The following is a 17,720-nucleotide window of genomic DNA, read 5'->3' as shown; positions in this document are numbered from 1 at the left end:
ATCACCACAATCAATTTTAGAAATATTTCTTCACCCCAAAATAAACCCTGTACCTCTTAGGTAGAACCCCTCACCCCCCCCCCATTCTTCCTAACCCTGGACAACTCAACCCTTGGCATCCAATACCCTACTTTCCGTCACTATGCACTTACATATGCTAGGCATTTATTTTAAATGAAATCATACAGTATGTGGTCATTTGTGACTTGCTTCTTTTACTTAGCATGTTTTAAAAGTTCATCTGTGTTGTCGCCTGTATCAGTACTTCATTCCTTTTTTATAGCTCGATAATATTCTGTTGTATGGATATATGGTATATTTTTGTATATCTGCTCATCAGTCGATGGACATTTGGATTGTTTCCACTTTTTGGCTATTACGAATAATGCTGCTATGTACATCTGAGTACAAGTTCTAGTACAGATACATTTTTCTTTCAATTTTCTTGTGTATATACCTAGACATGAAATTTCTGGGTTATATGGTAACTCTATGTTTAACTTTTTGAGGAGGTGCCAAACCATTTTCCATAGAGGCTGCACCAGTTTTCATTCCTTTCATCATTGTATGAGGGTTCCAATTCCTTCATGTCCTTGTCAATGCTTGTTATTATCTGTATTTTTTATAACAGTTATTCTAGTGGGTGTAAAGTGGTAGCATGTTGTGATTTTGATTGATTTGTATTTCCCTGATAACTGGTGAGGTTAAATGTCTTTTCATATACTTACTGTCCATTTGTATATCTTCTTTGGAGAAATGACTCTTTATAGTCTTTGACCATTTTAAAAATAGATTGTCTTTATTATTGAATTACGTGTTTTTTTCAAAATATAGTTTAGATACAAGTCCCTCATCAGATAGACAATTTTCAAATATTTTCTGTCATTCAGCATGTTTATTTTAACTTTATTTTGCCTTTTTGAAGCACAAACTTTTTTGTTTTGATGAAGTCTAATTTATCTATTGTTCCTATTATTGCTTGTGCTTTTTGTATTATATTTATGAAACCAAAGTTATAGCTCTTACATTTGGGCCTTTGATCCATTTTGAGTTTACTATATGTGGTGTGAGGTAGGGGTCTAACTTCATTCTTTTGCAGGGTAGATATACAATTATCCCAGCACCATTTGTGAAAATACTATTATTTCCTCACTAAATTGTTTTGTCACCTTTATCAAAAAAGTCAATAAACCATAAATATGAGGGTTTATTCCTGGATTTTCAATTGCATTTCATTGATCTGTATCTCTAATGCTAGTACCACACTGTCTTAGTTACAGTAGCTTTGTAGTAAGTTTTGAAATCAGAAAGCCCGAGCTCTCCAACTTTGTTCTTCAAGAAAGAGCTCTATTTTAAAGTGGGTTTTCTTAACCTCAGCAGTGTTGACATTTTGGGCTAGAGAATTCTTTGTTGGTGATAGCTGGGATGCTAATTATAAGATGTTTGGCAACATACTTGCCCACTTCCTACTTGATGCCAAAAGCACACATCCTAGAGATGTAACAATCAGGTATGTCTCTAGACATTGCAAAATTCTCCAGAGAGGAAAAATCAGTGCTGGTCGAGGACTAATGTTTTAAGGGAATCCAGAGAGTCCTTTTATATAGATTGAGCTAATTAGAACTAGATGAGTGATGTCATAGTGGGCTAATATAACACTGCAGTTAGTATGTAAAAGCAACTCCTTATAAGCAATGTTTTTAAAAAGGTAAGAGATCAAAGCCATTTTCTACAAAATTTTAAGTTTCTGTAAAAATATATTTTAGTCTCAATGTTAAAAATCAATAATCCCTAAAACTTTCAAATTTTTAAACTTTACGGAGAAGTTCTTTACACTTTTTTTCCAAACAGACTTAGAAATTCAAATTTAAACTACTAATATACAGTGTAAATATAGATTTGATTTCAATTTTCTAACAGACTTGTAACTATTTGTTATATTTTCCTTACATAAAGTGATGTAATGGCTAGTTCAAGGACAATCTTAAATAATCTTGCTAACAGAATCACATTCTTTAAAAATTCTTCATGAACTGCCAAAAGAGGCTGTACTGTTTGTTTAGTGTTTCTAACCAAGACAAAATTTAAAAATATGGGTTTTATACCTGTTTGTTCCCACAAGAGTGGAGATAATTTATAAATCTTAGGAGAGAGCTAGTTGGTTCAGGGAGAGAATATACTGGAATATTGGCACAAGATGGAATGTTGACAAGGGCCAAGAGTAGAACATGAAGTGAAACTGACTTTTAAGAAATAGGAGGAATTATAGAAGCCACATTAACAGAATGGGTAAAGTAGATGTCAGCTAAGCACTATTTCAAAGAGGAGATGTGTGGGCAAAGAAGTCTAAAAATCCTAAACACTGTGAAGATGTATTTAGATTTAATGGACTACATCACTAGTGACTTTAAAAGGATCAGAGTGAGTGAAAAAAGAAATACAGGAGATGGAATGTAGGAAATGTAGAATTGAATAATGAGTTGAGTACACAGAAATAACCAAATGCTACCTTTTTGAGACATATGGTGATAAAAAAAGAGTTGTGATGGTAGCTTTATATAGAGAGAATCAAGTAAGGGATTTGTCAGAATGGTGTACTCTGGAGCATAATTGTAGCCTGGAGGGTATAAGGAAGAACTTTTTATTTTTGGCATCTGGTGAGTAAGGGGATCCAAATCCTTGAGCTTGGTGTTATCAACACAATGCTCTAATCAACTGAGCCAACTGGCCAGATGGGAAGAATTGCTGGTGTAAATTGTACAGAGGCAAGGGGACTTGGGATCTAGGGCACTGTGGTAGGATGAGCTAAAAGTAAAGAGAGGAATAATGAAGATAAAGATGACTTTGAAGATGACAGTGAACAACAAATTTTGAGCACTTATTCTGCATAAGCAGGATGTAATGTACCTTATTGCTGTTAACTAGATACTATTCTTATCACCATTACACAGATAATAAAATGTTGAGTAACTTGCCTGAGGTTGCACAATGACTACGTACAAGAGCTGGGATTGAATCTGTGTCTATCTGACTTGGAAGCCTGAATTCCTAACCACTCTCCTCTGCTTTGAGCCTTTATCATCAAAGCCATGTGAACTCTCGTTGGCTATGTGCTTGCTCTGTCAGCACAGAATTACCAACCAGTAGCGCCTGTACTTCACCTATGATATCTATCCTCAGTTCAACACAGATTATCTTGTATTTGCAACCTCTGAACCCCCACCTCAAAATACACTCTTCCCCTCACACAATCCCACACTAACCTGGCGTGAAATATTCCCTCGGCTACTATCTTTAGTGCTCCTCCGAGGGGTGATGATTACCCTGGTCAGTAATTGTGACCCCATTGAGATATTTTATGACTGTATGGAAGATTATCTGCTACAGTTGAAGCAATGAGTAACTGCTTATTCTTTTCTTTTTCTTGATTGCAGACACCTATGAAAATGGAAGCTATTTCCTGGCAAACTTTACAGCAGCTCAGGTGAGACTACTCCATTAAATTTTATAAATTCTTTCCCAGTTAGCTACAGATTAAACATTAACAGTTAATTGTATAAATATAATATCCTACATCTTAACAGGAGGTTCTTCCTGTGTTTACTTTTATAATCCAGTGTGTTGACATTAAAATAAGAAAAACAAACAGTTCTTATTTTGACAATTATTTAGTATACCATCGTTATATATATATATATAAAATCTTGGAACTCATATAATATTGAGAAAAAATATGGGTCCCTAAATGTATAACATGTTTTCCAGAGATGAGAAATTTTGACTGTTATAATTTTGAAGGATAAATGCTATACAAGCTATTGCACAATAATTCTGTATAACAGACAACCTCAAAACCTCAGTGGTGTGTAATAATAAGCACTAGTTCAGCTCATGAGTTTGCAGAGTTCTGATGATCTGGGTTGGGTTTGGCTGATCTTGACTAGCTCAAATATATCTGCAGTCATCCATGGGTCTGTTAGGTTGCTTGGATGATTTTGGCTTTACTGACTCACATATCTGGGGGGTCAGATGACTCTCGGATGGTCTAAGATGGCCTTATGGAGAGGTGTAGGCGTGACCTTTTTATAATTATTAAAGAGGGCAAAAATAGAAGTGGAAATGCCTGAGCTCTTTCTGAAATCTCCTTTTGCATCAAGTTAGCAAAGCAGTCACATGGCTAAACCCAGAGACAGAGGAGGAAAAGAAGGCCTGGTCCATAGAGGGAGGGTGTTGCAACATTACATGGAAAAGGGTACGGATTAGGGAGAGGTGAATAACAATGAGACAATAATTCAGTCAACATACCTTGCATGATAAGTATCTCTGTGGATAGTCTATATAATTTTATTTAGAGTAAAAGGAGGATCATTCCAAATCAGACTTGGAATCTGCTTCTCTAAAATTTTTGCCTATTCACTTGAACTAAGGAATAATATAGCACAAATATATTGTCTCTTTTCTTTTTAAATTTTTAACATGATTATCCTTTCAATTAACACAACTGTACATATGAATGAGGTACAGTGTGATGTTTCAATACATGTACACAATGTGTTATAATCAAATTAGAATAATTAGCATATCCATCACCTCAGACATTTTTCATTTCTTTGTGGTGAGAACTTTCAAAATCCTTTCTTCTAGCTATTTTGACATATGCAGTATATTTTTGGTAACTATAGTCACCCTATTGTGCAATGGAACATTAGGCTATCTTACTGTGACTGTGGACTCACTGGCCAACCCCGCTCTGTCACCCCTCCCCCACCACTTCCCAGCCTCTGGTAACCACTATTCTACTTTCTACTTCTCTGACATCAACTTTTTTCGACTCCATATACAAGTATGAGTAGGATCGTGTGATATTTGGCTTTCTGTGCTTAGCTTATTTCACATAACATAATGTCCTCCAGGCTCATCCATGTTGCTACAAATGATAGGATTTTATTCTTTTTTTTATGGCTGAATAGTATTCTGCTATGTATATATACCACATTTTCTTTATTCGTTCCTCTGTTGATGGATACTTAGATAGATTCTATATCTTAGCTATTTTGAATAGTGCTGCAGTAAACATGGGTGTGCAGATATCTCTTCAACATACTGATACCATTTCCTTTGAAATATATTCCGATTAGGGAGAATAGTGGGATGGCTGAATCATATGAATTTTAATTCTATCTCTATTACTAACTAGTTATTCAACTTCAGGAAGATACTTCCCCTGTTTAATTGTGTCTCTTTATTACAAAACATTAGATTACCCCTAAATAAGTTCTAACTCTAAAATTATAAAATGAAAAATAAAAACAGCAAACCAGTACAACAAAAGCAATTTGAGGTTTTTTAACATTTTGATGTGGAGCATAGTCTATACATAAGCTATATTGATAAATGATGTATTATGTATTTTTCTCTTTATATATTCTTTATAGAACATCTTGCAAATCCAGACCATACATAATAAGTATTTGAGTGATTCAAATCCACTGAAAGTTGGATATATTAGAATCTGGGGTATGAACTCTTCTTATGTGACAGAAGTCAATTTTATCTATGACAACCAGCAATTCATGGAGACAAATTTCAAGAGTGACCCTTACAATCGGGTATGTCTGAAAAGAATGTTATTATATCATAAGTTAATTTTATTATTCTGAAAAATGATCACTATTATTATCACTGTTATATGTACATATATTAGAAGGGTTATGAATATGTGCAAGAGATAATTTTTGAATATTTGCCAGTGTTGGATCATATTGTAAAATGCACAACATTAGTGGTTCTCCCAGTGTAGTTCAGGGATCAATAATCAGTGGTTTGATGAGATCCTGTCCATGTGTTTAGCAAATAAATTGCTATGTTTTAATAGGTTGATCTCCCAGGCTAGCATAAAAAAAAATTTACTTACAGCTGCTGCAGAGGCTAAAACAAAGGAAAGAGTCATTCCCTGAAATTAATGAAGGTTTCCCCTCTCCCTCCTGCAGTTATTCATATCACTGGTCAAACTGATGGATCTTACAGGTTGATAAAAATTGGCAATAAATTGTGGTAATCATCAAATAACTATACCTCACCTGTGGTGTAAGATAAGCTTATTTGGTTAAAATAACAGAGTGACATGAATAGCAGGCCCTACTAGAGGGTTTGCTAGTAGTTGCCAGGACCAACTAAATGAGCATTTTGGAAGGTGAATTTCCAATAGAGTTACAAAGGGCAACCACAAAGGGAAAAGCATCCTACTTTAAAACATGAGACTAATCGTAAATATGGATCCAGAACCCATAGGGGATGTTTTAGAAGAGTGAAAACAGAGAACTGTAGCTGGAAAGGAGTGGAAAGAGTGTACTGATGGTATTCGCATTTTGGAAAATGACCCTTCTGAGCACACAAATAGATCCTTTCTCTCTAGTCTTTTCTAGTTACTTACTTTACAAAACTTTTCCTAAACTATTGAGTGAGTTCAAAACTACTCTTTGCAAATAATTCTTTTAGTTAAGACTGATACAGATAATCCTTAAGTACCCCTGTTATTTTCTTTAAACTCTGTAGCATATCAGATGCCTACTATGTGCCAGGCATTAAACTAGGTGTTGGGGATACTGAAAACATAAAACATTCTGCTGTCAGGAAGGTTAATAGACAATGACAACACAAATATATTTTAATAAATATTGGCTTTAATTGCAGCTGCAAATATTAGTGAACAATGTGGTTCTGACTATATGAAGTGGGAGGAAAGAGATTTCCAGCTTAGGGAGTATGCTCACAGAGCAGCTCTCCACGTTTACCTAACTGGAATCAAAGTGACCTAAAAAGGAATATAGCCTATGAATCTATTAGAAAAGAATGAATACATGGTTTTCTGTTAAACTGTAAGTTGAAGTGTGACAAATAAGATGTTTAAAAAATTCTAAAACACCAACTTTACCTCTTCTTTTCTGGCAGACACTAACTATTCAACTGACTGACAAGATTATCAGTCTGGAAAAGTTAACTGAAGTTTTCTGGGTTCATGGTGGTCCTGTAGTTTCTACTCCAACTGTGACCAGTACTTTCCCAACGAGTTACCATCCTTCTCCATCTACTACTCAGGCAACCAGTACTGAGATTGTCACTAGTTCTGCCACTGCAAGTACCATTGCTATCACTAGTGCTAGTCTTCCCATCACAACTACTCCTGCCCCAACAAGTTCTACTGACATTATAAATAGTACTACTGTTCCTAGTACAGCTACTCTTCCTATCACAACACCACCTTCTCTTATGAGTACTGCTGATGCTAACACTAGTACTACTGTTTCTAGTACAACTGTGCCTTTCCCTGTAAACACTACTAATGCTACTCTTCCTGTCACAACACCACCTTCTCTTATGAGTACTGCAGATGCTAACACTAGCACTATTGTTCCTAGTACAACTATGCCTTTCCCTGTAAACACTACTAATGCTACTCTTCCTGTCACACCAGCACCTTTTCTTATGAATACTGCTGATGCTAACACTAGCACTATAGTTCCTAGTACAACTATGCCTTTCCCTGTAAACACTACTAATGCTACTCTTCCTGTCACACCAGCACCTTCTCTTATGAGTACTGCTGATGCTAACACTAGCACTACAGTTCCTAGTACAACTATGCCTTTCCCTGTAAATACTACTAATGCTACTCTTCTTATCACAATACCACCTTCTCTTACAAGTATGGCTGATGCTAACACTAGTACTACTGTTCCTAGTACAACTATGCTTTTCCATGTGAACACTACTAATGCTACTCTTCCTGTCACACCAGCACCTTCTCTTACGAGTACTGCTGATGCTAACACTAGCACTACTGTTCATAGTACAACTATGCCTTTTCCTGTAAATACTACTAATGCTACTCTTCTTATCACAATACCACCTTCTCTTACAAGTACTGCTGATGCTAACACTAGCACTACAGTTCCTAGTACAACTATGCCTTTCCCTGTAAATACTACTAATGCTACTCTTCTTATCACAATACCACCTTCTCTTACAAGTATGGCTGATGCTAACACTAGTACTACTGTTTCTAGTACAACTATGCCTTTCCCTCTAAATACTACTAATGCTACTCTTCCTGTCACACCAGCACCTACTCTTACGAGTACTGCTGATGCTAACACTAGTACTACTGTTCCTAGTACAACTATGCCTTTCCATGTGAACACTACTAATGCTACTCTTCCTGTCACACCAGCACCTTCTCTTACGAGTACTGCTGATGCTAACACTAGCACTACTGTTCCTAGTACAACTATGCCTTTCCATGTGAACACTACTAATGCTACTCTTCCTGTCACACCAGCACCTTCTCTTACGAGTACTGCTGATGCTAACACTAGCACTACTGTTCCTAGTACAACTATGCCTTTTCCTGTAAATACTACTAATGCTACTCTTCTTATCACAATACCACCTTCTCTTACAAGTACTGCTGATGCTAACACTAGTACTACTGTTTCTAGTACAACTATGCCTTTCCCTGTAAATACTACTAATGTGAAGTATGCATAAAGCAAATGTACTTCACAGGGCCTGGTTTTCCAAAGCCTTGAAGTTTCAAATATTGATCTTGCAAAGGACAGGGAAAATTTCCCCAGTCTCTTTTGTAAAGTAAAGAATTGTAACACAGCAAGGTTGCTGGCTCAAAGACAGACAGGTTACTGATTGATATGTAAAGATACTAGGAAATTACTGTAAGAAGAGAATGTTTGCTAAAATCAAGCTTTTGTTGGTGTATTGACTTAATTGCACTATAGAATGTCACCTTACTGAATGTTACCAGCTTCTATTGTTAAACTTGTTAAACTATACTTAGAACCCCCCCCCCCAGCTATGTTCTCTTTCTGGAACTTCCTGGTCTGGAGAATAAATGTGGGAAGAGAACCCCAATTTGTGGTTAATTTCCCAAATGGAAGGAATGCCTCTATCTTGAGGATTCCAGGAGATTAACCCCTTTTCAGGGCTTCTCACTGCTCAGAAGAGATGAGCTTTGAGTAATCTTTGGCAGCTCCATCACCCAGGGGAAAAAGGGTGACAAATCCGTGGGCAGCAAAGCAACAACTAATGCTACTCTTCCTATCACAACACCACCTTCTACAAGTAGTGCTGATGCTAACACTAGTACTACAGTTCCTAGTACAGCTATGCCTTTCCCTGTAAATACTACTAATGCTACTCTTCCTATCACAACACCACCTTCTACAAGTAGTGCTGATGCTAACACTGGTACTACAGTTCCTAGTACAGCTATGCCTTCTCCTGCAAGTACTATCAGTGCTAGCACTATTGCTATGGTTCCTGTTACAACTCTCGCTTTCCTGGAAAGTACTGCTGATGCTAGTACCACTGTGATTATTACCACTACTCCTTCCCTAGAAAGTACTACAGATGTTAGCACTAGTGCTACTATTCCTAATATAACTACTCCTTCCCCTACACATACTACAAATGACAGCACTAGTACTAAGGTTTCTATTTTAACCACTTTATCCCATACAAGTACTGATGATGCTAGTCTTAATACTAGTGTTCAAATTACAGCTACTCCTTCTCTTACAAGTACCACTAGCAATAGTTTTCCTAATGTGACTACTTCTTTCTCTGAAAGTACTAATGCTATGAATACTACAGTTGTTATGGTAACTACTTCTCCTACAAATGCTGATATTCCCAGCACTAGTAATGATGCTTCTACTTCAGATCTTTCCCTTACAATGCCTAGTGGTGACAGCACTACCAATACTGTTTCTCTACTGACTACTTCTTCTCCTACAAATACTCTTACTGCTAGCACTACTAATACTCTTTCTGTTATGACTAATCCTTTTTCTACAATTATGAGTGTTACCAGCACTGGTAATATTGTTCCTATCATGACTACTACTTCTTGTCCAAGTACTGATGCTATTGGTACAAATAATACTATTCCTGTCTTGACTACTTATTACGAAACACCTCCCACCACTTCTACCTCTGCTCTTGCTTCTACTCCTAACTCTACTATGCCTATTTTGAGCATGTTTCCAACAAATGATACACTCACTACTGATTTAATTACTAATTTTACTACCCCTGCAGATGTTAAAACTGACACCACAGACATCATACAGTTCACTACTCCTCATTCCGCTACTACTACAACACTAACCATAAGCCACACAACATTAATTTCCACAAATTTTCCTAATCCAGGCACCATTGACACTACTGCTGCAAGCACTACAGCCACTGCTATGGAGTCAGTTACTACAAATATTATAAGTATTACCACTGCAGGAAACACAAATACAACTGCAGAAGTCACCACAACTGCTACGATTACAAATGCTACTTCTGTGGAAACTATCACTCAAGTCATTTCAGCTCCACCTCCTATAGGCACCCCTGGTGCTACTACCATGGATGCATCTCCAACTGCACTCTCCAGAAGCATCACCGGTACTTATCCTCCAGATACCTCTACTCATGCTTTAAATTCCACTTCCACAGGCACTGGAAATACTGCTACACCAAACATCACCAGTGAAAATGTTACCAGTATAATACCAGGTGTTACAGATATAACAGGTACGCCTACTAAAGACAGCCCAACTACTGTTACTGTTAGCACCACAACTATTCCTATTGTGGATATGTTTTCTACTACTCCATACACAATAATTACTAGTACTCAAGACTTTGCTACTTCCTCACAAGTAAACACTACAAACTTTACTACTAAAACTACTGGAAATGCCATTACAGCATATACTACCACCATAGCTACCCATATTTTCAACACAGAAACTGCAAATTCAATTACTTCTTCTGATGCAATCCTTACAAACACTTATATTCCAAGAACCACAGCTATTCTGACCACCGATACTATAAACATTATAGGGCATGCAGTAAATATTACTGATGCAGATAACTCCAGCAGCATTACAAGTAACTCTACAGACATTTCGATCCCAAATATCACAACAGCCTCAGACGCAATAACAACTGCTGTTCTAGATACAGAAACTCACCATCTTACAACAACAAATTCTATGGCCAGTTATTTCCCTGTTACTGCAACTAGTGCTCCCACAGACACTACAAATTTTACCACACATGCTTTAAATACTACCACTCCTGATACAACAATAATGGATTCTTCTGCTACTGCATCTACTTATATTGAAAATGCCATAAATGCTACCCTAGTTCAATGATTGCTACTCAAGGCAGGATAATTTCTACAGATAACTCTTTAAAACAACTATTGCAGATACGGAAAATCAGTTCACAGGATACACAATCTTATGCTACCTAAGTTTTCACACATATTAGCACTCTAGACTTAACAGATATGGCTACTCCAAGCCTGTAGATATTGCAGATTATGCTTATGGATGCATCCATTACAGACTTTGTAAGTTTCATCAAAGAAACTGTGGATACCTATTTTGTAGCCACAATATGTAGTACTATTCTTTTTTATTATAGTTATTATTTATTTAGCCTCATCAATTAAACTATGCATATTTTATATATTCTTGCTACAGACTTCACAGGTAATTTTGGTATCTCAGGTAACACCATGTTTACGGCTCTGTAAATACTATTGCTTTAGGTGTAGTTATTGAAATAGCCCAACTTATTTCCTGGATTATAGGATATAATACTATAACTGAGAGCACTGTTGATACTCCTGGCACTCAAATAACCTCTATAACAGCAGTTATTAATATCACTTGATTATTTAATTAGCAATGCTAAAATCATACTTTATTTTTCTATGGGCTTTTCCAAACACCATGGCTACCAACGCAGTAATTTGGTATTACACAGATTAGAAGTATTATTGCTTCTGATGAGATCCTAGCTGTAGCTAAAGAAATGGAAAATGCTACCATTGTAGATTTTGTATATACCTTGACTTTAGGCACTGAGGTAGTTAAATTAGAAATATTACACATTACTTTTATTATGATAAAAATAAAAAAATATGATTACAGATGTGAAAAACATAAGTTCCCAAACATTGCAACCATTGCTGCCATAGGTACTACCAATACTCTTACCAAAGATTTGATAAGTACTTCTATTTATAGACACTAAAGTATTTCTAGAAAACAACAATTAATCTTAATTATGAAATAGTCTTAGGCCACTGCTGTTACCCCCAATGACTGGCTCTGACTCTCCTATAAACCAGGAATCACTGAGACAGAGATAAGAATGTTAAGATATGGCCCAGGGGAGACAGTCTTTGCCCTGACATTAGAGTTCATAATGTTTTTATCTACCAGCTTTTTAACTATTATTTTATTGTCCAGACTCTCCTTCAGTGCATTAAGGTTTTCAGTATGTTTTTGGTCTTTCATATCCAAATTCACCATTTATACTTGACCTATTACTTTCTTAAATCACCCAAACCATTGTCAATAGATTCATGGTCATAATCAAATCTAGCTAGTTGGGTGCTATTGAAAGTTTAACCCTAGGTTGGTATTCTCAAAGTGTAGTTCAGGGACCTATGGGGGGCCCCAAGACTCTTTCTGGTCAAGTCAAGTCTATTTTCATAATAATTCTAAGTTGTTACTTGCCTTTTTCACTCTCGTTTTCTCATTAGTACACAGCGGCATTTTTCAGAGACTCTATGTAGTGTGGTGTCACAGTACTTGTGGATAAATATAGAAATGGAAATAAGAATCTAGCAGTCTCCTATTAAGCCAGACATTGAACATATTTAAAGAATGTAAAATAATGCCATTCTTCTCACTTTTCTTTTTGCTTTGAAAAATATGGTTATTTTCATAAAAATACATTATTTATGATAACATGTAGTGGATATGTTGTTATTTTTAATGAATAAAGGAATTTTACAAATGATTCAGTTGTAATTTCTAATGCAATAAATATTAGCAGATATATACAAAGTCTGGTGTCCTCACTGATTTTGAATGTAAAAGGGTCCTGACACTAAAGAACTTGAGAACCACATTGCTAGGGCAACAATATCCTATTTCTACTCTCAGGTCCTGGTTAAGTATATTACGAATGTCTGCAGCACGTAGGAAAACTCCTGCATCTGTGATTTACTTCATGTGAGTATAAACCACCATCTACGAACACATCTGCCCATCTCTCTGACCTGCCACCACAGCTGTACTATAGTCTGGATGATGTGGGAGACCCAGTGCATTTGTTGTGTTGGCACAACAAACTCTGATATAGGACAAAATGCTCTGTGTCCTAAAATACCATGGGATCCTGCTTCCAGCCCATGATGCCAAGGCTGATTTGTTGGCCAAAGGCTTCACTTAATACACCTGAGGTTTGAAACACTAAGGGTAAATTTGCTCCAACAAACATAGTTCTGAAGTTACATAAATCCAACCCCTTTGTGCATATAAATGGACCATGCTTGAAATTATGGAATTTTGTAAAGGTAAAAAGTACTCTTAAAAACAAAACAATACAAACAAACAAAAATCTGGACTGAGGTTAGATCTTTGAAGAAACTTGAAAATTAAAAGTTGAGAGTCAATGCACAAGGAGTGGTCCTGCAACCAGGTTCAGAAAATTCAAGGGTGAATACTACCACTGGCAACACTGGCAGAATTTATGCATGGACCTGGACTTATAAGGTCTAGGGAAACCCCCATGCCCCATAATTATTTGGACCCCACTGGGCCACCTACATATGATTTAATTCTGTACTAAAGAATACAACTCATGTTCTAAATATAAATACATTTACTTTGCTATACTTTTGATAATAGACATTTCTACTCACACCATTACCACTGGGCATCATTAGTATTACACCTGGCATTACTAGTTGTTAATTCCAACTTCATTTTGTAGTATTCTAAGCATCACTATGCAAACACTATTCATGGCCACTATGTAAGAGTTATCACAAATAGTATATGATTAGTTTTCTAATTAGGGTTACAGATGATGATGTTTTGAATTAACCAGAAACTTGCTTGAGACTAGAGGTACCTAGAAATGCTTTGAAGAGTATAGGAATCTGGAATATGACCTGTAGCATGAAAAAGAGTCAGGGAAAGCATTTCAGATGGGTCATGGGTTGGACAAAGAGGGGCTTCAAATAGTGTGATTAGGAGATACAAAATAGGCCACTCTCTACAGCAGGGACATTGTGAGGGGAGAAAAGATTTAAGACCTACCAATTTCCTTCACCAAACTTCAGCATATATGAAATTGGATATGCAAATGGCAGGTGGAAGAGTATTTATTCAAGCAGAAAAACTTATAGATCTAGAGAATGCTTTGTATTTCACATCCCATTCCCCATGGGGGAGCAGAGGCGTGCTCTGCATGAAGGGTACTGCAAAGGAAATGTTCATGGAGATTGAGAGTGTGTATAGAAGCTGGGACTGGCATCTCCCTCCCAACTGGACACTTGCTGAACTGCAGAAACTCTTGGCCCCCACAAGTGGTGGAAAGTGGATGGGCTGAAGCTGTTGTGAAGATGCCTGTCCAAGAGACAAGGTGACCCTAGTGACAAGAAGTTGTGGGATGGACCACCAAGAGTAGAAACCAAGTTTGAAGAAGAGATCAAAATAGGTCATGCAGATTGCGTCTCATCCCATGTTAGATGCTACACAAGGGACTTCTGAAAACTTCACTAATGTGCCCATGAGAAAAAACCAGAACTGGGGGCCTGTCACACCGAGGGTACCAATGGAGGCCTTGCCATAGCATCGCTCACATGAGACACCTTGGCCTTTTCCTCTAATTCCCATCTGGCCATGAAGAAGACCTGGAAATGGCCAAGAAAGAGAAGAAGGAGAAGGCAGAAGAGTGAAAGCAAAGACCACACTCCCCTTCCACACTGCTGGGGGAGGTCACTGAGGGCAGGAGAAAACTCCTCATGCATGTGAGAATACAGCACTGATTTAGACTATGCCAACTCTTGAAAATGTCCAATGACTAGAACGTGATGGGGTCTGTTGAGATATTGGGTAAAAAAAGGATTTCAATTCAGCATGAAAGGAGCAGAAGGGATGAAGACTCAGAAAAAAATAAAAAGCCAGAGAATGCTGAAAAGATCTAGCATTACCTCACTTCACCTTGCTCTGACCCTGTTAGAATGCTGGAGGGTGAACATTTGCACTTAACGTTATAATACTTTATGTTACTCATTTCAGAGAAAAACTAAGAATCGATTGGGGCAAAAATGTTAGATCTGGGCCCCACAGGAAGTTAGAGATTTCCTCAGCCTCAGCCAATGTCTGATGGCTTTAGAGAAGGTGGCTTTGGCAATTTTTTATTATGTCATTAAAGAAGGTTTGGCTCAAGATAAGAACTAAAAGGGTCTGTATGATCTATGGATCTTGCTACCTTACAGCCCCTTATATTTGCATCATAATTATACTTTGCAAAGGGATTACCGTAAATGTTAATTTTGTTCCACTCCTGCTGTGATGGAGAGAAAGAAGGAATTTTTACACTCCTATTTCAGCGCAGGAAAGAAGACAAAGGAAGGTTGAGAGACTTCCTCAAGGCAAAAGAGTATTTAAAAATGTGGTGGAGCCTGGCCTTCTGATTCCAATTCCTATAACCTGTCTATTTAAATGTACCAGTACTTGAGGAAAGTCAATCTTTGACATAGTGGAATGGGAAAAATAAAATGAAATAAACAAACAAAACTTCATCTACTTTAGAACAAGGGGAAGCCTGGATTGGAATCTTGATTTTACTCCTATCTACTTATGTAACCAGAGCAACTTTCTTGATTTCTCTGAGCCTTCGTTCCTTCATTGGTAAGTTGGAAGAATTAAGAGAACTCCTTGGAAAATACCTAGAATAGCAGGAACCCATAATTTGATACTGTTTCCTGTATACCAAAACATCACATCATACACTTTGGACACATACAATTTTTGTCAATTATACCTCTATAAAGCTGAAAAAAAAAAAAAGCTGACTACTTTTTCACTACAATTAACATGTCAAAAAGATGCCTCTGGGTCCTTTACCCCAAATTAGTCCCTTTTGAATAATAATAATAATAATAATAATAATAATAATAATCATCATCATCATCATCATCATCATCTAAAAATTAATAGATAAGATTTGTAGAGGTTGCCAATGTGTTAAGGACTTTGCCTGGAACTGATTAAAGACACCCCTTTTCCTGGTGCCTTTTTCCCTTACCCTTCTTTCCCTGGGCTTGGAGTAGCTGGGTTGAACTATGGAGTCAGCCAGAAGCAATAGTGAGTGGACTCCAGATGCCCACCCCACCCTAGAGGCAGAGCCCAGGAGCAGCTGCATGTGCAGTAAATAGAAGGTGTAGGTAGAGTGGTTATGTCATGTGCCTCCATGTGAGAGCAAGGCCTAATGGGGATTATGGTCCTCATATGCTATTTTCTCCTGCCTTTAATTTAATAACCTCTACAAATACCAGTGCTTCAATATATTTATTATTCATTTTGTATTTTCTTTTACTTGTTAGTAATGCTCAGGCAGTTTTTGAAGAGGGAGGTTCATATTTATTGACCTCAAATTATACTATAAAACTATAGTAAACAAAACAGCATGGTACTAGCATAAAAACAGACACAGGGACCAACGGAACAGAACAGAGAACCCAGAAATCAACCCAGTACTTACAGCCAACTCATCTTTGACAAAGGTGCCATGAACATACATTGGGGAAAAGACCGTCTCTTGCTGGAAAAACTGGATATCCATGTGGAGAAGAATGAATCTAGACCTATACCTCTCGCCATATAGCAAAATCAACTCAAAATGGGCTAAAGACGTAAGTATAAGGAATGAAACTATAAAGCTCCTAGAAGAAAACATAGGGGAAACACTTCAAGATGTAAGACTGGGCAAAGACTTTATGAATAAGACTCCAAAAGCACTAGCAACAAAAGAAAAAATAAACAAATGGGATTATATCAAACTAAAAAGCTTCTGCACAGCAAAAGAAACAATCAACAGAGTGAAAAGACAACCTACTGAATGGGAGAAAATATTGACAAACCACACATCTAACAAGGGATTAGTAACCAGAATCTATAAGAAACTCAAACAACTTCACAGTAAAAAAAAACAAATGATACAATTAAAAATGGGCAGAGGAGCTGAATAGACATTTTTCAAAGGGAGACACACAAATGGCCAACAGGTACATGAAAAAATGCTCAACATCACTAGTCATCAGGAAAATGCAAATCAAAACCACAGTGAGATGTCATTTCACCCCAGCTAGACTGGCTATTACCAAAAAGACAATAACAAATTCTGGCAAGGATGTGGAGAAAGGGGAATCCTCCTACACTGTGGGTTGGACTGTAAATTAATGCAACCATCATGGAAAACAGTATTCATGTTTCTCAAACAACTATAGACAAAGCTGCCATATGATCCAGTAATCCCACTTCTAGCTTTATAACCAAAGGAATGGAAATCATTATGTTGAAGGGATACCTGCACTCCCATGTTCATTGCAGCTCTATGTACAACAGCCAGGATATGGAACCAACCTAAATGTCCACCAAAGGATGACTGGATAAGGAAAATGTGGTATAGATACAGAATGGAATGCAATTCACCCATAAAAGAAGAATGACATTCTGCCATTAGCAGCAAAATGGATGAACTCAGAGAAAATTATGTTACATGAAATAAGCCAGGCACAGAAAGGGAAATACCACATGTCCTCACTC

The 17,720-nt window shown here is 37.0% G+C and overlaps 1 protein-coding gene across 1 annotated transcript in view; it reads left to right on the top strand.

Moving 5' to 3' along the window:
- Positions 1-11,234, top strand: part of MGAM2 (maltase-glucoamylase 2 (putative)) — an 89,189-nt gene extending 77,955 nt beyond the window's left edge. The window contains exons 45-53 of the mRNA XM_063101002.1: positions 3,435-3,484; positions 5,436-5,609; positions 6,952-7,195; positions 7,391-7,670; positions 8,091-8,245; positions 8,339-8,424; positions 9,195-9,793; positions 9,881-10,236; positions 10,930-11,234. Of these exons, the coding sequence (XP_062957072.1) occupies positions 3,435-3,484; positions 5,436-5,609; positions 6,952-7,195; positions 7,391-7,670; positions 8,091-8,245; positions 8,339-8,424; positions 9,195-9,793; positions 9,881-10,236; positions 10,930-11,234 (2,249 nt within the window). The remainder of the gene's footprint in view (positions 1-3,434; positions 3,485-5,435; positions 5,610-6,951; positions 7,196-7,390; positions 7,671-8,090; positions 8,246-8,338; positions 8,425-9,194; positions 9,794-9,880; positions 10,237-10,929) is intronic.
- Positions 11,235-17,720: the final 6,486 nt, after the last annotated feature.

The sequence above is a fragment of the Cynocephalus volans genome, chromosome 6 (assembly GCF_027409185.1).
Source record: "Cynocephalus volans isolate mCynVol1 chromosome 6, mCynVol1.pri, whole genome shotgun sequence".
Classification (NCBI taxonomy): Eukaryota; Metazoa; Chordata; class Mammalia; order Dermoptera; family Cynocephalidae; genus Cynocephalus; species Cynocephalus volans.
This window is presented reverse-complemented; position numbering and strand designations above follow the sequence as displayed.